This window comes from Dreissena polymorpha, chromosome 5 (genome assembly GCF_020536995.1).
Source record: "Dreissena polymorpha isolate Duluth1 chromosome 5, UMN_Dpol_1.0, whole genome shotgun sequence".
In the NCBI taxonomy this organism is placed as follows: Eukaryota; Metazoa; Mollusca; class Bivalvia; order Myida; family Dreissenidae; genus Dreissena; species Dreissena polymorpha.
This window is the reverse complement of record NC_068359.1, coordinates 29,067,552-29,082,422: the sequence shown is the minus strand read 5'-3', so window position 1 is coordinate 29,082,422 and position 14,871 is coordinate 29,067,552. Positions and strand designations below refer to the sequence as shown.

At 35.8% G+C, this 14,871-nt stretch overlaps 2 protein-coding genes across 4 annotated transcripts in view; both read left to right on the top strand.

Annotated features, from left to right (window-relative positions):
- Positions 1-14,871, top strand: part of LOC127880755 (uncharacterized) — a 75,560-nt gene that overhangs the window by 34,367 nt on the left and 26,322 nt on the right. Inside the window, exons 2-4 of the mRNA XM_052428119.1 lie at positions 11,646-11,790; positions 11,951-12,450; positions 12,603-12,801. Coding sequence (XP_052284079.1) covers positions 11,647-11,790; positions 11,951-12,450; positions 12,603-12,801 — 843 coding nt within the window. The 5' untranslated portion in view covers position 11,646. The remainder of the gene's footprint in view (positions 1-11,645; positions 11,791-11,950; positions 12,451-12,602; positions 12,802-14,871) is intronic.
- The window catches only part of LOC127880757 (phosphoserine aminotransferase-like), an 85,929-nt gene that overhangs the window by 56,150 nt on the left and 14,908 nt on the right, over positions 1-14,871 (top strand). The window contains exon 9 of one of the 3 annotated variants that reach the window (XR_008049729.1): positions 2,943-3,619. Coding sequence is in view for 1 of the 3 variants with exons in the window: in XM_052428121.1 (XP_052284081.1) it covers positions 2,943-3,048 (106 nt within the window). In the remaining 2 variants the exon portion in view is untranslated. Of the gene's footprint in view, positions 1-2,942; positions 4,318-14,871 lie in introns of those variants that run through there. The other 2 variants (XR_008049730.1, XM_052428121.1) reach the window with 2 other exon arrangements.

Below are 14,871 nucleotides of genomic sequence, written 5' to 3'. Positions count from 1 at the left end.
GAAATATCTGTAAGAAATATTCTAAATATAGAAATAAATATACTAGACATCCATAATTATGGAAATAAATTGATCCAATTTAGAAGGATGGGACAGTCCACTAGGAATAAATGGGTAAATGTAATGGTGTGACTCTACTGCATTTTCCAGGCGTAGAGTTCCAGTTTATACCAGAGACACATGGTGTGCCGCTAGTTTGTGATATGTCGTCCAATATACTCACTCGAAAGTTTGATGTCTCAAATGTATTCATTGACAATTCAGTACTCATATAATAAGCTTTGATTCTGAAATCATTTATTTTGTGAGAGTCCCAAATTTTTTCTTAACCTCTTTTTATACGCCCGTTTTTAAAAACGGGACGTATTATACATGTAGTTTCACCCTTGGCGGGCGGTGGGGGGCGTCCACAGCAGTGTCAGCTCTCTAATTCAAATAGTTTTCATCCGATCTTCACCAAACTTGGTCAGAAGTTGTGTCTAGACAATATCTAGGTCAAGTTCGAATATGGGTCATGCCGGGTCAAAAACAAGGTCACGGGGTCAATAAGTGCATTTCAAGGATTAAGCATTATGTCTTTTAATTGAAGTAGTTTTCACCCGATCTTCACCAAATTTGGTCAGAAGTTGTGTCTAGATGATATGCAGGTCAAGTTCAAATATGGGTCATGCCGGGTCAATAACTAGGTCTCGAGGTCACTTAGTGCATTTCAAGCATTTAGCATGGTGTCCAAAACCTTCGAACGGGCGTATCTTGTGACAGTTTGGCACTCATGTTTTAATTTGGAAACTTACTTGTGATAAGAATGTACAGTAAATATTTGTTAACAGAAATAATGTGAAATACAATAAAAATAACTTTTACACAAAATATAATTTTGTATTTATGTAGATTTTACTGTTGAGCTTCTTTTTTTGGTGGTTGACCAAGCGAGACTGAATTATTTTCTTTTGTTGAAAAGTGAGGATATGTTTACAGTCTAATGTATATGAGAATCAGAGCAATCCGTATGACACCAGTTACCAGTGGAGAGCTTGAGGCTGATATTTTTCATTGCATGCTACTTACAGTTTGGCATCATCTTTGCTGGAGCCCAGAAGAACATCGGCTGTGCTGGCTGTACTGTAGTCATCATACGAGAGGATCTCATTGGTCAGGCTCTTCCTTCCACACCCTCAGTGTTCTGCTACACTACGCAGTCCGCAAATAACTCGCTGTTCAATACACCACCCACATATAGGTGAGTGGGGGAGGGTTTTTTCTTAAAGCTGAAGTGAATACATGGTAAAAATTAATGTTAATAACGTCAGTATACATTCTGACCACAGCTTCATCTAGTTTGTTAATGTTGTCGTTTCAAATTGTAATAGAATTCACTTCTCACTTTTAAAATGTTTCAGTATATATATAATGGGGTTAGTTTTCTCCTGGAAGTTGGAACATCGGGGCATAGAAGGCATGGAGGAAAACTCGAGGAAAAAGTCAGACTTGATCTATGATGTGATGGACAATTCCAGTGGATTTTTTGTTGGTCCGATCAACAAAAACTGTCGCAGCCGAACGAATGTGACATTCAGAATTGGGTCAAGGGAAGGGTGTGATGTTCGAGAGAAGAAATTCTTGGATATGGCTTCCAAGTGTGGAATGAAAGAATTAAAGGGACATAGGTAACACATGCTTCTCTATTTTTATGTCCTGATTTTTTTTGGTCAATTTGTGGAATAAAGGATCCGAAAATATTTTGTCCACGGTTTGAACATTTTTATAGTATTTGATTAAGCTGGTTTGCAAGCACAATATTATTGTGTAGCTTTGAGAAATATGTGTTATTAAAACAATGTGATTGCAGGACTTTAAGTTCATATCATTTTATCTTTGCGTCAGCATTTTCTACATATCTATAATTTCTGTTTAATGATTTATTAAATGGAATTAGAGTTAAAATCTATAAAAACAAGTACTATTTTATTTATTTTATCCATATTGGAAAAGAATCTTTTCATATTGATGGTTAAATAAAAAAATGTACCACTTTATGAGACTATTTTAACTGTTAAGGTGTTTAAATGACTTATGTAATTGTCAAGCTTGCACAAGTTCTCTTAACTAATAATGCAGTTTGATTGAAATAATTCAATGGGCATCAAATGTTCCTTTGAATGGAAAATTTCTATCACAACATTTCATCAGCCAAATAGTGTAAGCTTAGCTAAATAACTGAACCGTCATTGGCACAATTTGTATATCTACACCATTAGATTGTGAATACAATTTAATGCCCCCCGTCTGTCCGTCTGGCATTCTGTTTTCCAGAGGTAAAACAACGCAACACTTTCAGATATTGAGCAGATTTTTGGTATGTCAGTCTTTCTACATGACCCACGGATGAAGTGTAAAATTGAATTTTGGGGAAGTTATGGGCCTTGGATTTCTCTATAATAAATGTGTTCCGGAGGTTTTTCACGAAAGGCTTTCAGATATTTAGCTGATTTTTGGTATGCCACTTAACCTACATGACTTATATCTATGAAGTGTAAAATTTCGTTCCGGTCCATAGACTTTTGGAGAAGTTATGGGTTGGACTTGGGAAGTTTCTTTAAAATAACACTTCCAGATTTTTTTCCGAAATGCGTTCAGATACTGTTGTCCAAAGCCCAGAACTTTGTCAAATATCAGTGGACCGTAACTTGGTAATGATGTTTTCAATTTGGATATAGCTGCAGTGTGGCTTCAAAGTGCAGTAGGGGGCATTGTATTTCACAAACCCAGTTCTTGTTTGTTAAATAATTTAAAACTTACTGTTTTGGCAACTCAGATATATAGCAAATTTATACCGGTAAGCTACATAATCAGTACATGTAAGATAAGGATGGCAAATTTTACAGATTTTACCCTTGATTTACATTTCATGACTTAAGAGTGACTGTTGTTGCTTGTTTCAGGTCTGTTGGTGGTATCCGTGCCTCGCTGTACAATGCAGTCACTGCTGAAGAAACCAAAGTTCTGGCAGACTTCATGAAAGACTTCTTTGAGACACACAGAAATTAACCGGACTCTGCCTTTAAAGATGAATTGTATATTTTAAATAGGGCATATCTTGCAACTTTGTGATGAGCCACTTGAAATTGCATAGCTAGATAAATCTCAATAAATGGAAGTGCATGAACAATAGCCATAAGTTTACTCCTGCTTTCATAATTTCATAGCAATTTTTCTTGTGAAATTTTGTTTAGGCTAATTGTAATTATTATACGAGTTATCTTGGCAAACACCTACAGCAAATCTTAACTAGTCAACAACTTGTATGATATCTTTTAAAATGTATGATATGCACATTTTTGATAATACTCACTCTAAATTAAAAAAATCTGATTAAAAATCATGCTTAAAATATAACTATCATCAACTGTGTATATTTTTAATGACCTTAAAAAGGCATTCTGCTCTCAGAGCTTAAAGTATATTATATATCATTACAGATGTATTCCCTGTTTGACAGTGTGTTCTTATGTAAAGGGTCCACATTCATTTTGGTATGCTATGGTGACTGTAGCTATATACTCGTTATGAATATTCCGTCACAAACGACGCAAACATTTTTTCGAACTTGTTGGAGGAGGTGTTATGATGTTTTGTTGGTGGAATTTAGAACAGCTTTTCTGCTTTGATATTAACAAGAAAGAATCTCAATTTCTCAAGGATGTTTCAGATGATTTTTACATGTTTTGTCATGTGAACAATTATTGTGTTATGCTGTACAGCTGTGTTTATTATTTTATTCAGTTTTAATACTTGGCTTTTCATTGATATAGCAGACTTGGTGTACAAAGATATTTTTTGGAAGCTGCAGATTTGATGTAGATTTTAAATTATGCTCAGATCAAGATATTTTTAAACATTATTTTATCATCTATTTATCCCTCAATTCAGACATGGGTGTGATATTGTTGCCTGTAACGTTTTGTGTGATGTATAATGTTGTATTTTACTGCGTTATATAGATTTCAATGTTTATTTCTGTTCAGGTTTAGGTTACTATGCAGATATTTTGTTGTATTCATGTTTCCATTGTTTCAAACTTTCAAACATTCATTGACAAAATTGCTAGGGAAGATAAATATAGATCTAGTTGAAATGATATTTTTTGTAGTGCATATAAAACATAACAGTTTAAAATTCTATAATGACATTAACGTATGTCCTTCAATAATGCTTTTAACTTTTGTGTTTAAGACATGAAACATGTATGAAATGTTGGCATAATCTGCCGTTCGGTTGAAAAGTATGCATAGTTTAATAAAGTGATGGCGAAACATGCGTTTGCTTGGTGAAATTACGGTAGTGGTATTTGTGTACAGATGCCGTTTGAGTTAGGATTGATAAGTGGTCAAACATAGGACGATACAGAGTACGCTATTCACGGATACTGTTGGAGTTAAGAATGATAACAGTGGTCAAACATGGTGATAAAGATGCCACTATGTACTGATACTGTTGGGGTGGTAACAGTGATCTAACTGATGATGATGAAAAGATGACCAAAATTAGGACGGTGACGATCATGTTGGTGTCGGTTGACTTGTGAAGTCGATATGCGCAGGATTGAGGATGAGGATTTGTACATCACAGAAGAAAAACGATATTCCTATCAACAATGCTATAATGCATATGTCTTCTTTGACATTTTTAAAAATAGAAAAGGAGTCGTTATATTCAAAGTGATGAGAAATACTTTTTCGCAACATTTTATGTTCTCATATCTCTTGCATAGTACATAAACATTTAATTTAAACGTACACACATTAATATGATTACAACCCTGAATAACAAATGCACAACTATCGTAATACTATTTATAATTCTTCTTTCATAGGTTCTCTCAATGCAGGCATGCACTATACCTATATTAAATGTATATGACTGTAAACATTCCCTACGTTTGCATCAACATAATGATGTATTGGTTATAATCTCTGTTTGACAGTGAGACAATTATTCTCTATGGGTATGTTGACAGTGAGACAATTATGCTCTATGGGTCTGTTTGACAGTGAGACATTTATGCTCTATGGGTATGTTGACAGTGAGACACGTATGCTCTATGGGTCTGTTTGACAGTGAGACAATTATGCTCTATGGGTATGTTGACAGTGAGACAATAATGCTCTATGGGTATGTTGACAGTGAGACAATTATGCTCTATGGGTCTGTTTGACAGTGAGACAATTATGCTCTATGGGTCTGTTTGACAGTGAGACAATTATGCTCTATGTGTATGTTGACAGTGAGACAATTATGCTCTATGGGTATGTTGACAGTGAGACAATTATGCTCTATGGGTCTGTTTGACAGTGAGACAATTATGCTCTATGGGTATGTTGACAGTGAGACAATTATGCTCTATGGGTATGTTGACAGTGAGACAATTATACTCTATGGGTATGTTGACAGTGAGACAATTATGCTCTATGGGTATGTTGACAGTGAGATAATTATGCTCTATGGGTCTGTTTGACAGTGAGACAATTATGCTCTATGGGTATGTTGACAGTGAGACAATTATGCTCTATGGGTCTGTTTGACAGTGAGACAATTATGCTCTATGGGTATGTTGACAGTGAGACAATTGTGCTCTATGGGTATGTTGACAGTGAGACAATTATGCTCTATGGGTATGTTGACAGTGAGACAATTATGCTCTATGGGTCTGTTGCCAGTGAGACAATTATGCTCTATGGGTATGTTGACAGTGAGACAATTATGCTCTATGGGTATGTTGACAGTGAGACAATTATGCTCTATGGGTATGTTGACAGTGAGACAATTATGCTCTATGGGTATGTTGACAGTGAGATAATTATGCTCTATGGGTATGTTGACAGTGAGACAATTATGCTCTATGGGTATGTTGACAGTGAGACAATTATGCTCTATGGGTATGTTGACAGTGAGAATTATGCTCTATGGGTATGTATGATGTGCATATGTTACTTATTAGAAACTTTTTCCATTTCAAACACAATTACACATACTCTCATTTTTTATCTCCTCTACCACTATAGTGGGGGACATATTGTTTTTGTCCTGTCTTTTGGTTTGTTGCTTTGTTTGTGTGTTTGTTTGTTTGCGCCAACTTTAACATTTGTAATACCGGTATTGAAGATAGCAACTTGATATTTTGCATGTATGTGTATCACATGGAGCTGCACATTTTGAGTGGTGAAAGGTCAAGGTCATCCTTCAAGATCAAAGGTCAAATATATGAGGACATAGTGTTTCACAAACACATCGCTTGTTTGTAATGTGTTTAAACCTATCTGTTTATACATGAGAGGACACTCTTAATTTTGCTATTATGTTTCTAAATTTTTGCTTTTCAATTTAAGTACAAGTATCTTTCAAAAATGAGGTTCAATGCCTCGAAAAACAAGCAAATTCGTTGAATTGATATCCCCCGCCAAATAAAGTTTGTTTATGGATGGATGTAAATCCCTTGATATATGGTATAATCTGCACACAAAATTAAGTGTAGGTTTTTTATGCATTTCATTTCTCCTCATTGATATCTATACACCCATGCAGTTTCATATTGAAATCGTGTAGCGTATCTGAGATATAGCCCTGATAAGTTACACAATACAAAAACAACCAAGGGCAATTACTCTTATTTTAGAAAGTGTAGGGTTATGATTCATGTGCATGGCACATCTCATTTAGATCAATACACCCATGAAGTTTTGTGTTGATATTTTATATAGTTTCTGAGATATAGCCATGAACAGTTTTGTGACAGACGGGCGGACTGACGGAAAAACAGACTGACGGACGGACGGACAAGGCCTATTCAATGTATCCCTAAAATAGTTAAACAAATAGGAAATAAAAATAGCGATGAAGTATCACTTACACAATTTTGAAATACACAAATCATGTAATCTATTGAGCAAAAATATAATAAAGCTGTTCAGATTTACGTATTCGGTAAACATGGATACCGGTTACCACACGTCATTGAAACATACTTACACAAGTTTTAGACTGTGATTCCCATGAACTGGAGTGAGGGTTATCACATGCTTCTTTACAAAGTCTATGAATAATATCGCTAGAAATAAATGTTGCAAAATTAATAAACCATTTATTTAAGAATTATAGTATTACATTTTAATAATCTGAAAACAATCTATGCTACTTCCTTGAGACAATAATGTATATTAACACTCACTGTGTCAATATAATTTATACAAGGGAATAAATATAGCTACAGGCCGGGGCCAGTTTTAACCCAACGGACATGGCTCTACAGTGTTTCACACTTATTTAGGCCCTGGCCCCTTCTGGTTTAAGAAAAAAAATATTTTAAGTTTTCATTTTACCAATCCATGTTTAGCCCTTATGAGCTAGTTTGCAATGGACCGGGACGATTTGAGCAACTTCAAAAGTGTGTCACCCAAGAATCATTTTGATGTTTCTTTAAAATATGTCAAGGGGTTAAGTAGGGAAAATGTTAGCAGAAAAAGTCAACGTCGGGCATAACGGTATGATAAAAGCTCCATATGAGCACTAGATGGCCAGGCGAGCTAAACACCATATGAGTTTTCTTTAGCCGCATGCAGAAAGCTCAATATAACAGTTACAATATCCGCGTATCGCCGCCCTAGCCTGTCTGGACTGTAACATTCATGCAGTTTTAAAATAACTTCCCACAAATGTTAACAATAGCAAGACAACGTGCCACTAATAACAAACGTCTTACCTAATCAAAGGTCTGGGTCACACTTAAAGGGGCCTTTTCACAGATTTTGGCATTTTTTTAACTTATTCATTAAATGCTATATATTGATAAATGTAAACATTGAATCATAAAAGCTCCAGTAAAAAATCAAGAACAAAATTAAAAAAGGGAAAAGAACATTGCCCGGAGCAGGTTTCGAACCAGTGACCCCTGGAGTCCTGCCAGAGTCCTGGAGTAAAAACGCTTTAGCCTACTGAGCTATTCCGCCGAGTACACATTCGTGACGTATTTTATACCTTATATAAGCAATCTTCGTAGTTTCACAAAATTTAACGACAAAAACAGAACTCTCCAAATTATTCAATCGTTTCGCGTTGCAACGCTTTATAATTTTTAGGTTTTAAAATCGTCAAAAGATGCATATAATGGCTATATTAGAGCATGGTTAATGTTCAGTAATACTGTTTCCTCACAAATATCATAACTAAAACGAAAACTTACGGATCTGAAACAACTTTTTTCAATTTTGTCAATTTACCAAAGCGTGAAAAGATCCCTTTAAAGGTAAAAAGGGGGAAAAGGCAACAAAACAGATTATCCGGTCTGTAAATTCATAACGCATAGTGCACTTTTGTAGTGACTTGCACTAAAATGTGTTCTCTTTTGAGACGGCAAATGTCAGGGTCACACGTAAAGTAACATAAATACTGATTTTAAACGAATAATTCGCAAAATATTTCGTAAAATAAATTTATCCCATAAGAAATCAGTGTTCCTTATAGCAATAGCCAAAATTTAATTACTAGATTTGGAATGGTAACATAAATTAAACGAGATCCGAAATGCTCGATTTTATTTTTCGTGCGACAATATATTCCATGGTAATTTCCCGCCACGATAATCGAACATTAACGAGCGAACGCGAGGCTGGCTTCAGGCAGCGTCGGAAGAACGACGTTTTCATGAAAAGTACTTCGTGCTTCCGAAACTGCCCGAAGCCAATCTCCATATGGACAATACAGCGTGTGTAAAATGATAACGAGCAGTGTTTAAAAGTAACGTTTTGAATTATTGTTGACTTTGCTGGCAAAGCTTTAGATGCGCTTTTAATACATTTGACAATATCAGAGACGTAGATAACAACGTCTCTGACAATATGCTCGTAGATAATTATTTGCCAGTCGTATGTGGCCGGCGAATCACGGAGCGTATATTGACTCATCTAGAGTCCGTGGGCGAATCTAAGTCTTGTTTTGTATCTCATAAGATATGCACTATTAGACATTTCACATAATCGTAGAGTTATCAGCGATGTTCACATGGACGTACGATTCGTTTATAAGCTTTGCAACTATACAGACTGTGTTGTCATTTTGTTTTGTTCCATACTGTTTTCTATTATTGATTATAGATCTGCATATATAATTAATTTTGCCTAATAGATCAGTTCTCATAAGCAAGCCATAATCACGAATATCATTTTGACGCAAGCGTTTCTGACCTTGAAGGGGGCTAAGTCCAAATTATAAGATATATTACTTCCCCTTACAGAGAAGGTTTGCTGTTTGAACTCGACTCGACGCTCTCGGTTAGTTTATTTGATTTCATGCGTTGTATTCCTTGTTTTTTGTTTTCAAATACATAGACAAATATGTAATCCTACAATCTTTGTTTTATAGAGAACATGGCGATTAAATTATGCCTATATATTTTGTATTAATGTTAGGTGATGTACTTTCGTTTTCCATAACGATTGTACACGTTTTCTTGATAAATAAACTTGTGCTGCTGATCGAGATTTTTAAGTTTATTTGATTGTATTGAATAGATCTACAAACATATAGACATAAAATAATATTTTAATCTTTAAATATCAATTGTAATTATATGTTTTAACCATTATATTTTAGTGGTAGTAGTAGTAATAGTAGTAGTAGTAGTAGTAGTAGTAGTAGTAGTAGTAGTAGTATTAGTAGTAGTAGTAGTAGTAGTAGCAGTGGCGTAGCCAGGCCCAAATTTTAGCCGAGGCAGTATCTTAGGTCATTCTAGGGGTGTCCGGGGGCATGCATCCCCCCCCCCCCCCGCTGAAATGTGTTTATACCTAAAACGTCTCTGGTATGTTTTAATGGCAATTTAAACCACATTTTATACCTAAATTATCGGAATCGTGGACGCTACATATGACCGTTTAGTATCAATAAAGTTAACCAAAAAAAATCTGCTACAAGTTTATTATCAATTTTAGATTCTGTTACCATAAACGATTAACGATTTCCATGCTACTATATAATAACATTATATTTACTTTAGATATTATTCGTTATGAGTTTTTTTATAAATTTTATTTTTGAGTTTACATCAAATCAGCTTCCGCAAACTTGCTGTAATAGTTCAGACAAGTTCACCGTGAAAAAATTCATGGACGATTTTTTTTCAATTTAGAGCTTGAAAGCACCATGGGGCTCTTTTTTCCAAAAAAATGTTGAAATGCATTTAATCAAAAGCGTTTCTAATCATAAGCACATATAAAAAGGATCAGTGATGGAAGTTATTTGGAAAAAAAACGGACCAACTGGGGTTCGAACCAACGCAGTGACAATATAATAGTGGTCAATGGATCCAGAGTCTGATGCCTTACCGATTGCGTCACATGGACATATTGATTATCATGAGGAGTACGAATATTTAACTTAGATAAGTAAAGTTTCTGGCCATTTTTTTTCAATTTTCTTGTGTAAAATGTTGTTTTAGCAATGTGTCATAATTTTCTGTCAGTTCTATCATCAACTACACTACATTGACTATTAAACAGAACAGACTTGAACTTCTTTATATCAAAAAAGTTAAATACGCGGCCGGGATAATTTGAAAATTCTTATGTAAACAAAGATTCTTACACCTGAAACGGTCCCGGATTTAACTCGACGCAGGTCATAAAAAGGAAAATACCAATAAAGCCGAAAACACCTACCACCCGAAGTGTGTCTAGGTCCAAAATAGACCCAGACCTGGCCGTAAAACACCCGATTCTAGCTCGGTACGTTCCGATGTCCACCATGATTATAGCATCGATGTGTACAGTGCGACGCTTTGTTAAATATACGGTTTTCCAAATCATTTTGCTGAGCCATTTTGGCATCAATCATGAATGGAAGTCTTGAATGAAATAATTATCTGCCTCAACATTTTAGCCGAGGCATCTGCCTCGGTGTGCCTCAGCGTGGCTACGGCGCTGAGTAGTAGTAGTAGTAGTAGTAGTAGTAGTAGTAGTAGTAGTAGTAGAAGTAGTAGTAGTAGTAGAAGTAGTAAAAGTAGTAGTAGTAGAAGTAGTAGTAGTAGTATTAGTAGTAGTAGCAGTAGTAGTAGTAGAAGTAGAATTATTAGTAGTAGTAGTAGAAGGTGTAGTAGTAGTAGTAGTAGTAGTAGTAGTATTAGTAGTAGTAGTAGTAGTAGTAGTAGTAGTAGTAGTAGTAGTAGTAGTAGTAGAAGAAGAAGAAGAAGAAGAAGTAGTAGTAGTAGTAGTAGTAGTAGTAGTAGTAGTAGTAGTAGTAGTAGTAGTAGTAGTAGTAGTAGTAGTAGTAGTAGTAGTAGTAGTAGTAGTAGTAGTAGTAGCAATAGCGGTGGAAGAAGCAGCAGTAGTAGTAGGTGTAGTAGTTGTAGTAGTAGTAGTATTAGTATTATTATTATTATAAGTAGTAGTAGTAGTAGTAGTAGAAGTAGTAGTAGTAGTAGTAGTAGTAGTAGTAGTAGTAGTAGTATTAGTAGTAAGATTAGAGTTTTTACGGAACTTACCCATTCGGTGTGTGTCTCAATCCTTGGTATGACCTCGGTCAAGCAAATTGAGTTTGTTATGTATACGGGTATGTATATGTTTAGGTATACTATGAATTATTCCTTTAATTGTTCACAGAATGGCTTCCAATACGCCGGATGGGGCCTCTGGCGAGGGTCACGTGCATAATTACCAGGCATTGAAGAAAATACTGCGTCTGGCTGAGGAGATATATCCTTTGGTTGAACCAGGGCGCAAAGAGCTCGAATACATGATTGAAGAGGTATGTAATGTTGTTTAAAAAGATTGTATCCATTTGCAAAAACTTTATTAATGGTGTGTCGTTATCTGATATTAAAATATAAGTATATGACAAACGCGTAACATGTGTGCGTTATTATATTACAAATCCTCTGATATATATTGTTATATTTTATCGTTAGCAAAGCAAGTGCACGACCTTGATCAAAGAACTTCAAAATGGAAAAGAAACATTAAAAGAGAAGCTTAAGGACCTGGAGTTGGTTTCAGTTTCAAAAGAAGAACACACTCAACTGAAAAGCAAATATCAGCAGCTGGCATCAGAGGCAAAAAGGCAAATAACCAAACAGAAGCAGAGACTTATTTATCTGGGGAATTTAAGCACTGGGGCCGAACAACAAGTCGAATTGCTTCAGCAGGAAGTATCTGAAGCCATGTCGCGAGAAGAACAGTTACATAGGCTTCTTGAACAAAAAGAAGAAGAGTTAGTCAAAGCGAAACGAGTAACTGAAGAAATCCGATTAAACGGAATTAATATAACAAACACGTCATGGAATAAAAGAAGAGGATTCGACGATTTGGCAGAAGCCACGAATAGAGAGGCGGAATTAAATATGCAAGTGACAAAGCTTCGGAAACGCTTAACCGATGTCGAGAATGAATTAAATGAGACTAAAACAAGGTAAGAGAATATATGTATTTGATTACGGTATTCAATAAAGTCAGATGTATTGCATTTAATATAATTATATTTTTCTCGGATATATATAATTGCATCAAACATATGAAAATAATGAAACTAAAATAGATTACGCTTTCTATTGCTTTTTACAGATTAAGTAGAACAATGGGAGATAAGCTTACAGACAACAATCCAGCAATAACCGATCTTAGCGACAAAAATCGACCAGTAAAATTAGCAGAGCGATATTCGGAGCTCTACGATAATGAATGGACAGATTCGTTCGAGATAATACATAAAGTTTACAGAGACGAACGAAACACAGTTGCTCAGCTTCTCAAAATATTAATGGTAAGTGTTTCATTCAGAATTGTTGCATCTAACATTTAATAGGATTGACATCATCATTGTAGTATTAAAGTGAACAAAGCAGCCAAAGCTCAATTTGATTTTAAGCTTGCATATAAACGAGTTTGGAATTGAATCAGACTTATGTAGGTCTTTTTGTGATAGAAGTATGCTTATTTTCTCTCGCGCGTTTGATTGCATTTCTAGGATGTTGCTGAATTTTGTCGTACCGAATCACAGAAGCAGTTCAAAAAGATGAGAGCTGCTATTGCCGGGGAGAATACAGGGGTAATTGTATGTTGCTGTTTTCAATCGGTTGTTGTTTCTTATCGTATGGTGTTCATCTTGCAATAAATATATATTTGGAAAGGTTTGTACAAGTACCGGTAGTAAGTAGGGACGTTTTTTATGTACTTTGGATTACCGCGTGGTATGATCCAACATGTCAAAGCAAATTCTAATTTCAGTATTTGCGTGTGCTAGACATTCGATAAATTATCATAATGTTATGGTATGTGCATAGTAGCCAACACAATGTCCTTTCAATCTTTGTTGCTGTTTTCAGTCTAAAATGAAATTATAAGATTAATGATCACACGGTGAACACGACAAATCGAAATTGTTTATGTATTGAAATGTCTTTATAAAACGTTACCATATGTTTCTTTCGTTTGATATGTTAAGGATACACCATTGCCGAAACCTGTTGAAAAACAATTGAGAGATTGCAGAAAAGTCATGGCCGAGAAAGCTGGATATACTTTGTATGAGGTACATTATGTCATAAAACCTTTATAATACCCGCTCAAACAACGTATGAAGGGGCATAATTGAGTAGCGATGTGTGTTGTAGGTAAAACATACGTTTTAACTATTATCAACAATCATATTTTGCGAACACACTATTTAATACGCGTATCGATTTAAATTGATTCACATTTAAGGTTAATCAATATACATGTATCAATATAAATACATTACAAAAACTTTAATTAAAAAGCACCGATATAGCGACCATACCTGCCATGCAATGAGCCTAGGTATCTCAAACAATATTATTTTTTTAGAATGGCCTCAGTTAAGACGTCATATTAAGCTAACTTTTAGATCGTGATATTCTGCAGTTATCTGTCTCTAAAGCAATCAGTTAAGCGATATTGCATAATTGAATCCAGTGAAAGCTAAAGTTGAAGATCTGCTTATTAAATAGCATTTTCAATTTTAGCGTAATAATTTTAACACTAAAACAAAGGTAGACTTTCGACATCGATTAACGTGCGTTTTTAAATTCGACTTTTTAGATGTACGAGGCGAAATTGCGTCAGTCTACCTCCTCCGTGGCACGTGAAGCCCTGATCGTACCAGGCTACCTGAAGGAGGCATTCACCCTGTGCTGGCAGATGTGCGTACAAGATCCTCCTGTTGTTTTTGACGAGCCTCCGAAACACGGGGATACATTGAAGTCAGAATTATACAAATCTTACACAAGAGGAGGCGCGTGCGTGGATTTCCTGGTCTGGCCCGCGTTGTTGTAACGGTGCGGTGGACCTATTCTCTGTAGAGGAGTAGCTCAGGGCTTCATGTATTCCCTTCATGAGGTACCAACCGCTAGGCAATCATTGCCTCGTCTTCCAGGTCGACAAGAGCGGTCTCAGGAATCAAACCCTGGTATGATAAATCATCAAAGTACACCTGCTGACGGTAAAAATGCGGATGTGAACACAGCTTCCCCTATTGATATACCGGTTGACGGATCGGGAGGCTCTTCGAAGACGAAGCCGACACACAGGGTCACTTCAGCACGTGAAACCGACAGGTCAAGATCGGGTCGTGTAAGTGGTATACCTAAGGATGCGCACAGATCAGGATCTGAAGCTGCATCTGGTCATGGTACCGAACGATCCATTCGGCCAGCGTCTCACAAACGTCCGGAAGAACCAGCTGGGCGATCACAAACATCAACGACGTCACGAAAATACGAGAACCATAATGTTGACATGCTACCGAATGTTCGGCAAAACTCTTCTGGAGAAACTGACATTATTGATTTAACAACTAAAGACATTAACGATT